Below are 10,775 nucleotides of genomic sequence, written 5' to 3' on the forward strand. Positions count from 1 at the left end.
GCTGGGACGGGCCTCTCTGATTTTGCCCCTTGGCCAAGAGGCCGAAATGACCTCGTAAAGTTGAGGGAGTGGACATGAAACAGAAACAAATGGCTTTAGTTCCAGGAAGTCAGAAATGGAAGGAAAAGTTGTAGATATGCTTTGAGACCCACTGTGGACTAGGTTTTTGCTGTGTTGGCCAGAACTCTGCAGCTGACCTTGGGAAAGCCCCTCTTCTCTCTAGGCCTCAACTTCCTCATATGTAAAGTACATCTGGGATTAGTCAAGATCCTTCTGGGTCTGACATGCTGTGTGGTTCTAGGTGTCCCAGTACTCTCTCTGTTTGCCGGGGGTCAATGAGCCTGAAGGCATGTGGCGAGGGATAGGGAGAAGGGGACCAAGAGACGTCCAGTGCGGGTTCTTGTGAGTTTAATTAACTGAAAGGGGGAGGACAAGAAAGGGGTAAGAAAATAAAATAGAAAGAAGGAAGAACATAAGAGAAGGAGTTAAGGAGAGGGAAAGTAGGAAACCTGGAGGTGGCACAATGACCTCAGGGCTCCTCAGGTATATCCTGGCCTGGCTGACTTTGTTAGAAGGGGAGGTGAGGGAGTGGCAAATCTTGTTTTCCAAAGAAGGCCACAATACCATCGCCGCCCCACGTCCTTTTGCAATGTGGTCTTGACATTGCCCTGTGAAGAAGGAAAAGTTCAATTTCTCTCCCCTAAACCCTGGGTTGCCCTTCTGACTCACTTGTAACCAGTAGAATGTGGTAGCAGTTCCGTTGGGTGCCTTCTGAGGCTCAGGGAGAAGCAGCTTCCACTTGGCTATCTTGAGATATTTGCTCTGAGGGAAGCCAATCTGACTACCTGTGAGCAGCATGAGGAAGGCCGCGTGTAGGCATTCCTGGGGAGAATCCCACCTTCTAGCCATCTCCCTCAAGGCACCAGACACGCGAGTGAAGATTTCTTTGACTCGCCAGCCCGGACTACTGGTTCACCTCACTTGATACCATGAGGAGCAGAAGAAACCGCTCCCAGTGGAGCCCTGCCCAAATTCTTGATGTAGAAGAATCTAGGAGATATCATTTTTTAGGTCACAAAGTTTTGGGGGAGTTTGTTATAAAGCAAAAGGATGGGAGGAGAGGCTTATAAAAATGCAAGCTTTCTTAAAACAAGAAACCCTTAAACATATATGAACAAGACTTTTAAGAGCTCAGAGATGTGTGAGATTTCAAAACTAATTGGGAAGCCAACTTCTCATGTTGCCTATCCAGGACATTACCACAAAGGTACCATTTTCTATAGGTCACCATATTATGTTTTTAAAGAGTGTATTTTTATGGGAAAGGGACAAAAGGCACCCATCCCAGCAGATGGCTTAGAAGGAAAGAGGTGAGCAACAGCACATGTTGGCGAGGATGTGGAAACAGCAGAGCGCCCACGCATTCCTGGTGGGAGCGCAAAGTAATGGCACAGTCACTGTGGAATTAGCATCTAGGACTGAACATACGTGTATATTCAATTCCATTTCTAAGTATATGTCTGACAGAAATGTATGTATATTTTTACCCAAAGATCTGCATATAAATGTTCATAGCAGCACTATTCTTATTAGCCCCAAGCTGGAAGTAACTCGAACACCCACCAATGGCTGAATGAATCAATAAATTGTCGAATATGTCTGTAATGAAATATAGCTGTGAGAAGGAATAGTTGCCACAAAAATCATGGACAAATCTCATGACTCTGATGTTGAGGGAAAGAAACCAGAGTCAAAGAATACATACAATGTGATTCCATTTACCTAAAGTGGAAAAAGAAGTAAAATGAGTCGCCGATGTCAGAAGTTAGGATAGTGGTTCCCCTGGGTGGTAGAGAACATGAGGGAGGGGGGCTTCTCGTATGTATGTTATATCTCAAACTCAAATGTGAAAAACAGGAGGAAGGACATGCTCTCGAAGCAAAGGATAGTTCTTTAAATAACTCATTTAACTTTCTAAAAGGTTTTATGAAAAACTTTAATTTTTAAAATTAAATGAAGTTTAATAAACAGGAGACTTTTAATTTCTCCTTCTTTAATCTCATGTAAATTGCGTATGGCAAGGTGCTGGGGCTACGACTATGTCCGTGGGAGAAAGAAGCAGGGGCGACGTGGTCAGCAGCAACTGAAACTGGGGGAAAGAGGCCAGCCCTCCAAGGAAGGTACTTCTCCGAGGCTCCTTGCTGCCAACTGTATTGTGTGCACGGTGCCAAGCGCATCTCTAGAAAGATCTTTCCCAAACTTCTGCAGGTCACGGCACGTGTAGAAAACGGCAACATTGGAATGGCATACTGGCGTATCCCATGGGGCTCCTGGCAGCCAAAGCCAACTGGCTGGGTCCTCCGGGTGCCCCCAAGCTGAGTGGTCTCATTTCCTCAGCACACTTGTGGGAAAACACCCACTTACAGAGTGTGGGAAAACATGAACCTCCATAACACATTGTAAGTTCTCCTGCTCTTCTGCTCCAGGAACATCCAGCTCTATGGGCCCTTCATTTCTGGATTACAGGTCCCATTTGCAGTAATGAAGATCACGGGGTCCAGGGGTTGATGTAGCATTCCTGGTCTCTCCTTTCTGCCACGGTCTCATTTCTGCTTCCAGCCTCATTTCCCAAGACACCCTCACCCCCTTCCCACTACTCTCCCCCACCCTATACCCTAAACACATGATATCCTGGGCACGCTGTTCTTGGCCGTCATCTAGAAAAAGAAACCTCGCCCAAGACCCCCAAGCTCCCAGGTCCTCCTCTTTCTCCATCATCTCTCTGCTCAGACGTTCCCTTCTCTATGATGCCTCTTTCTATACACCACCCAAGGCCACCACCTCACTTTGATTTGCGTTACTGGTAGGTGTGTGTATTCATGAATTATCTTGCCCATAGGAGGTGCTCAACAACTGTTTCTCGAATGACTTCTAGGCTGCAGAGAGACCGTGACACTAACTCCACCCTACCCCTATTCTGGATGGTCACTCATTATCCCCTTGAGTCAGAACCCCCACGTTCCTAGGGTACCCATCTTGTGGCCACTCCACACTCTGCCATTGCCCTGCCCTGGGAGCCATGCAGCCTGGTTGAGAGACATTACGGCCCCCCCCCCCGCACCTCCCCAACTCTGGGATTGGCATTAGGCTAATTGTGATGTGACAAAGGGAAGGGGTGACTGCCCCTTAGCCTCAGTCCTGGCTCCCACCATTCAAGCAATAGCCCGTAGTACCAGGATGTGGCCACAAGGGGCTCTACTGGGCGACTCTTACCTGTACTACAGTGGAGGAGGGTTTGTGGGAATCCGTCTTGCCCAGATGCACAAGGAAGAGCTCAAGGAGCTGTCGTTTCCTGTCCAGTTCCCTTTGGCTCCCTTATCCTGATGTTTTACCCCTTGGCCACCTAGAAGCTGTTTTATATCTTAAGACATTCCTCCTTGCTTCTTGCTATCCCCTTTACACCAACAGTCACCGCGGGGAAGGGCACTTCCCTTTTTGTCTGTTCTCCCTCCTCTAGATGAGTGCTGAACCTACGCCACGAGCTCCCTGTCCCTCCAGGCTGTGGGATGGAAAATTGTCCTGTGCCATCTTTTCAACACCTCCTGACTCTGCCCCCCTTCTGTTTCCCCAACGCCACCCAGGATTAGGTTTCTTCATCTCTGGCCAGGATTAATACAATCCTGGCTTCCTGGAGGATCGCCTGTCTCCAGACAGCCCCCTGGCCGCCAGCTGTCCACCCTGGCTTTCAATGGCTCCCCAAGGCCCAGACATTCACACAGCAGCCCAGGTGCCCAAAGATCCAGCTGCCTGATTCTCCAGCTTCACGCCCCTTTTCTCCTCTTGGGCTCCAACCAGCAGTACTGAAACGCCTGTTAATGCTCAACACATGTGATATTTCAAGGTTTCGTACTTTGCACACATTCTTTTCTGTGACCTGCACCTGTCCATGCTGTGCCCTAGCGCCCCATACTTCCTCCGCCTGGCAGAGCCCTAGTCACCCTTAAAGCTGCTGATTCCTCTGTGAACCCTTCCCCGACCTCAGACTCCTTCCCATGCCCAGGAACCCCTCCTCGGAATGGATCTTGTGCGCTGAACACACGTCTCTCCTCGAATCTGCCATTTAGAGTTGGGGTGACTACTCAAGCCTGTCCTGTTTTCCCCATCGACGCCACAGCTCCCCGCGGGAGGCCGGGCTAGCACTCAGTGGGTGATACCTGGGAGGTGTTGCCTCACCCCTCTCTGAACCATCACCTCCACCTTGACCAAGTCCTTTAAATGCTCCGAACTCCCCTTTGCTGCTCTGCCAAACGGAGACCTGGGACAATCAGAAGAACTTTAAATCATTAATGAACTTTAAGGGGCTAAGTGCTGTTCAACAGCCAAATGCTATGCAGATGTCTTTATTCCAGACTCGCATTTACCTGCACTTGCCTGGGTGGAAATCAGAGGGTCAAAGGAATGGGATGTGCTCTTTTTGTAACTTCGCTGCCTTGAGTCCAGGGAAAAGCTGGTTACGAGTCAACTATTATTTCTGTCTCCCCATAGCAATGACTCTTCTCTGAAGCTCTGGGTTAATGATTCTTTTTTTTTTTTAAGATTTTATTTATTTATTTGCCAGAGAGAGAGATCGCAAGTAGGCAGAGAGGCAGGCAGAGAGAGAGGAGGAAGCAGGCTCCCTGCCTAGCAGAGAGAGCCCGATGCAGGTCTCGATCCCAGGACCCTGGGATCATGACCTGAGCTGAAGGCAGAGGCTTTAACCCACTGAGCCACCCAGGCACCCCTGGGTTAATGATTCTGAGGTTGTTTTCCTCGCGGGGCCAAACCGTATCTAATCTGTGGCATGTTCTATTCTTGAAGAATAACTTGACTCACTCCAATAATTCTCCATTCTGGGGTTGTGAACCTTGTTTGGCCCGAGGAAACGGGGACTGTGTGGGGGTCCCTGGCTCCTTTCCTTCCTCATCTGCGCCCCCACCCCATGGCCACCACCACCTTCCCTTTACAAAGAGAAGAGACTCCTCTCCTCCCCCACTGAAGGGCCAAGCACTTATGCTGGGACCTAACAAATAATCTCCCTCTCGTGAAGTTGAAGGATTTGTTTTCTGAACTCTGAAGGGGAGACTTGGGAAGGAGAAACCCCTTTAAATTGTTTCTCCGTACCAAAGTTTAGTTAGTGGCGGTGGGAGGAATGGATTGTAGGGAGATTCCCGACTGGTCCCTGGAATCCCAGGCCGTTTATGGCTGCAGTGCAGGTCACACGGAGACTGGGGATGGAAGTCTGGGAGCCAGACACCGCTCAAGGGTGGTCTGGGCACTCTTGAGATAAGACCAGCTGACGGCTGTGAACTCCCTGAAATTCAAAAACCAGCTCACAGAGGCTCACTACCAGGAGTCCCCCAGCTCCCATCCCTCCCTCCCCTTAATCTAGTACATTTGGTGCAGAGTTTTGGAACACAGCGGTGGAAATGCTTTGCATAAAGGAGTGGGTCACTGTTCTGCAAAGGTTCCACTGTGCCATAGGAACAAGTTCACTTTTCTGAGCCTCAGTGCTCCTATCTGTAAAATAGAGATTACATTTACCGTAGGTAAATTATGCCAAGAACCCCAGAAGACAAACACTTTCGTGCGTACATAAGAGTGAAAACGTAAGGGAAGGCGTTGGTATGTCTGGAGCTGTAATTTCATCATAACTGCCCGGCATTTCTCGGACCATTCAGACTGCAGAGATCTGATTGCCGAACAGAACATTTCCAACAGCACTGAAAGGCCGGTCTTCGCCTCATGATCTTGTCTTGCCTTTTCACACTGTCCTGAGTTTTGTGTGTACTGTTCCCTTGTGTTTTGTCCCACGTGTGCTTTTAAAATTTTTTTTTACCACATGTACTTTCGATCTTGTTTTGGAAGTATTCTACAGGTGGAATAGGTGACATCCACAGAATAGGTGTTTATGGTAGGCCGGGTATGCAGCTGCGAACTGTTGCATGTTTTATCTCTGTCACATCCCACTCTATTGTCAGTTGTGCTGATGGTGATTTGGGCTGCTTGCGGTGTTTTGCTACTGTTTGCTGTAAACGTTCTCACTGCCTTAGCAAGTTCTTTCCTTGGTATATACCCTGGGTATAGACAGGGTCTCAGTCTAGCTGAGAATATTGCCAGCAGAGGCTGCTGCTCCCCTCTTCCCTCCACTGAATAGCCTGTAGAGATGGGGAGTGCCCCCCATTCTTTCTTTGTCCCTGTTCTTTGTCTATGGACCTTCAGGGGTTAGGAACTTTATAAAACTAGAGAAATGGGGGAGGTGGAGCTTTCTGGGCCATAGTTTGACTTTCAGCTGTGGCCCGGAGAAACAAGCCAGACAGGCCTTGAGGCAGGGTGCTTTGGCTCTGAGCACGGGTGTGAGGTGGGGGCGGTCCTCGACTGGACCCTTGGGTCTTAGGTGGCAGCCCCCCTGTGAGGTCACTACTGGGCTGCAGGACCTAGAAATTCAAACAGAATGCAGCATGCCATTCTCTGATTATATATATATATATATTTTATTAGTTCAATTGGTAGGGCTACAATGGAGTCTCCCGGGAGAGGTCCCCCAGCTGCCCAATATCTGGGTCCTAGGAAGTTTTCACTGTCTCCATGACCTCAGACGTCCCGCTCCCCGCGCGCTCCAAAAGCCGTGGCTGCTCGCCGCCGCCTCGGCGATGGCCTCCACACCGCTCCTGTCCGCGGTCTTCGCCAACATGTCCACGTCTCTGCGGCGCGGCCAGGCCGCGCTTCAGGCAGTGAGGCTGGCTCTCAGGTTCCTCAGGAACCCGCGGATCCTGCCGAGCATCGTGGTGCCGGAGCCCGCGCTGCCCGCCGAGAGGCTCCGCCCCGACCTGTGGGAGGTCCCGGACTCCTCGGCGACGGGGGCGTGGCTGATGCGTCCGTCGGGGGCGCGCCTGCCGCGCGCGGGGCTGCTGCGGCCCTTGTCCTTCTTGTCCTCCCGCGCGGCTCTGTGGCCGCCTGAGGAGCGGCTGGAGCCGGTCGGGGTGATCTTGTTCCCCGGGGCCTTGTGGCGGTTCTCGGCGTCCATGCGGTGGCGGGAACTGCGGGGGGCTCGCTCCTCCTCCCGGCGCTCCCTCCGCTCCCTCCGGCGCTTGCGGGGCCGCCTTGCCGCCGGCTCCCCACTGCCCGCCGAGCTCGGCGCGTCCGAGAGGAGCTGGCCTTCCGACCCGTCCGGAGCGGCTTCTCCCGCAGGCTTGGCGGCAGCTCGGGGCCCGGCGGACGCCAGGCATATGCCGGCCTCCCCCGCTGCGAACTCTGCTGCTGTCCCTGCCGCCGACTCCCTGTAGAGCCCCGGGCAGTTTGGGGCAGCTACAGTGGGCACGCTGTTGGGCTTCGGGGGGTCCTGAAAGGTCTCCTCCCCGCCAGCAAAAGCTGCGGAGGTGGCCCCGGCCACCTCAGAGCCCTCGTGGAGGCTCCTGACACTGACCTGGTCCTGATCCGCTTTTCCTTGGAAATCTGCCCCTGCTGGGTTCCTTCGGTCCTCTTCAATCACGGGCATGGCTAACATGTCCTCCGCTGGAATGGCGTCGGTTCTGCTGGGACTGTCCACGGGCGGCCGCAGGAGGGAAATGAGCTTTTCCCAGCAGGAGAAGAGGTCTTCCTCTGCATCCAGAGGGGGGCTCAGCTGCAGGTAGCAGGAGCGGCCAGTGGGGAACTTGAGGCGCAGCCTTTGTTTCTCACGGTCTTGAACGTATATCCGCACCAACTTCAAGGGAAGGAGCCTGGTGAGCTCCATGGTCGTGGAAGCCTTGCGGCCTTTTCCCTTGGTGGCCTGGCCCTGGTCGGAGTACTCTTCACAGCCGGTGGCGGGGCGGGCCAGCAGCAGGACATCTGGGAGCGGGAGGAAGGGGCTGGTGGATGTGATGCCCACCGTCACCATTCTAACTCTGTTGTCCACGTGGACGACTTCTCCCCTTTTTGTGACCTGCACAAAGTCACATTCGAACATGGGTGCATCCTTGAATAGGTCATATTCTCCCTTGCACAGTTGTCGCTGGAGTTTCCCCATGGCCGGGTTGAACTTACCCTCCCTGGAGGCGCTGTGGGCTGTGTGATAGTGCGGCAGAGACTCCATCTTCGTTAGTTTGTATCACAGTCGGGCAGGCGAGGGGTGGGCGTTAGTCTGGGGGCTGGTCGCTGGAGCTTCTCCTCCTTGACCTCTGTTGGGTTGGCAGAGCGTGCAGCCCCCCCTCCTGTGGCTCGCGGCTGGCTCTGTGGCAGGGGTCCCAAACCCACCCTGCGCCCCACAGTCCCCCACTTTGTCTCAGAACCTCCCAAGATAGCGGTCAGGGTGGGGGGCTCTGAGGGTGACCGAGGGGATGCTGATGGGTGCCTGGACCTCAGATGGAAGCTCTGCAAGGGTATAAAGGTCTATGGTGGCTCCTCCACCTCCCCTCTGTCCCTTACTTTTTTATGTTATGCAAACTGCAGTCCTGGTGAGAGACTAAGCACTCTCTCAGCCTACACCGCTGCGCGGCCCTATTTATCCTCTGCTGCCCTTGGTGACCAGTCACTGTGTCACACACCCCTTTGTGACACCCCCTCAGGGCAGGGCCATCATCCTCCCCCCAAATGCCCCATTGCCCCCACAGAGGACAGGCCCACCCTGCCAGGGACCCAGGCGGGTATCTGAAATAAAAATGTCTTCAAGTGGAACAATTTTGTGTGAGGAATTTTTTTTCCCTCCCCCAAATGCGGAAGATTCAGCAACTGGACAAAATCTATAGGAATTACTATAAGACGATGTGATATGTTTGAACCATTTGAGCTCTTGGTTTCGCTTTATCCAAGAACCCAGAATTGGCAGTCTTGATCCTTAACCTGTTCCTTCATAAGATTGCAGTAGACATGGCTGCTAACCCTGGGAAGCTCAGTGGGTTAAAGCCTCTGCCTTGGGCTCAGGTCATGATTCCTAGAGTCCTGGGATCCAGCCCCGCATCGGGCTCTCTGCTCCGAAGGGAGCCTGCTTTCCCCTCTCTCTCTGCCTGCCTCTCTGCCTACCTGTGATCTCTGTCTGTCAAATAAATAAAATCTTAAAAAAAAAAAAAAGACAAAAAAAACCTGGCCCCCCAAGTACCAGGCCGTGTTCTCCACATACGACCATGAGAATCCATCAGGTCTGGTACTGTTCCTACTGCCCCGTTTTATGAACAGACTGAGGTGACATCATCGGCCTAAGTTCGCAGAACTAATGGTCCTAGAGGCCATGTTCACGGGCAGGTCTACCGGATTCTAAAGCCTTGTTGGGAACCACCATAGTACTTTGCTCCACAAAGCTTGGGCCAGCCACAGGTTTTACACCGGACTGATTTAAGACCTTCCTGCGGCACTGCCGGAAGTTGCATGACTCCCTGCGTGTGTACGTGTTATGGAGAGAACCTAAGACGCTACTTCAGACAGCGGCTGGGCTGAATTGGGAATTACATTTTACAGGGGGCATCTTGGTTCCTCCCCTCGCTTATGCTTCCACAAGCAGCCCATCTGTGGAAACCTGGTTATTGTCTCCTAAGACCCACCCCCCAACCCAGGTTTTCGGCCCTTCTCCTCCAGTGAAATGAAGCGGGGGGGGGGGGGGGGGGAGTGCTGAGATGTCCTCCTCGATTCCAAGAGCTTGCCAAGCAGCCTCCTGGGGCAACAGGAGTGCTTTGGAAGCAGCAACACCTGTGGGGAGCAAGTACCCTTGTCCTTCCTGCCTTCCTGCCCCTCCCACACAGCTCGCCACAGAGTATGTGATTTCTAAACTGTTGCTTGAAAGTTCCAGAAGGATTATCTGCTCCCAACTCTCATATCTCCCGGTTTGAGGTTATGCCTGAAATCCGACTTTTGGGATTCATTCCTTGAAATTACAGGCCTTTCTGTTAAAACGCACACACATGTTCATCCACAGGTGAAAGGACAAATAAAAGGTGGTCTATCCATACAGTGGGATGTTAATTCAGCTGTAAAAAGAAATGAGGTACTGCTACGTGCTACAACGGGGATGAATCCGGAAAATAGGATGCTAAGTGCAGGAAGCCAGAGGCAAAACGGCCACACACTGTATGATTTCATTTAGACGAAATGTTCCAGAAGAGGCAGATCCATAGATATATTAGAGGTTGACTGGGGCTGGAGGGAGGGGAGTGTAGGGAGCGACTGCTTAATGAACAGGACCAGGATTTACTTTGTGGGGATGAAAATTCTGGAACTAGATAGTGGGGATGGTCTCAGAGCATTGTGGATGTACTGAGTTCCACTCTCTCTAGAATGGGTACGATGGTAAACTTTATGTTGTAGTTTCTCTCTCTCTTACACAATGCACATATACATTCCTGCTTGGAACCCTTTAGAGAGGTCAGTGGCGTGACTCAGCTTTCCATTTCCTCATCTATAAAATGGGGTAAGAGTTGCCGTGAGGATTCAACGAGATAATGCACGTGAAGTGTTGAGCGAATCGTGGAGCTCAAGAAATCTTGGCTGCTGTAATCATTCATCCTCCACTGACCCTTCAAGCGTCGGTGCAGATTCCTTCCTGAGAGCAGTTTTTGAGAAGACAAACTGAGAAGCTTCTGGGGTTAGAGCTACTATGAGGACACAGAAGGATGCTCAGTGGGCAAAACTGGCTTCTTCTGAGTCCCGGCTTCAGGCAGATCCATGAACACACAGAGAAACTGGGCGCAACCAGAGTATGGGATGCAAGGAGAGGAAAGGCTTAATATGGGTTTGGGTTTCAAGGGTTTGTTCCAAGCCCATGGGGAGAA

The 10,775-nt window shown here is 51.9% G+C and overlaps 1 protein-coding gene across 1 annotated transcript; it reads right to left on the reverse strand.

The window, feature by feature from the left end:
- Positions 1–6,613: 6,613 nt before the first annotated feature.
- FAM71A (family with sequence similarity 71 member A) lies at positions 6,614–8,110 on the reverse strand. Its single transcript, XM_032850972.1, is given in 1 exon segment — positions 6,614–8,110. A coding segment is annotated over 1 exon segment (1,497 nt).
- Between the last annotated feature and the right edge of the window lie 2,665 nt (positions 8,111–10,775).

The sequence above is a fragment of the Lontra canadensis genome, unplaced genomic scaffold (assembly GCF_010015895.1).
Source record: "Lontra canadensis isolate GAN:19392208 unplaced genomic scaffold, GSC_riverotter_1.0 scaffold1517, whole genome shotgun sequence".
Taxonomy (NCBI): domain Eukaryota; kingdom Metazoa; phylum Chordata; class Mammalia; order Carnivora; family Mustelidae; genus Lontra; species Lontra canadensis.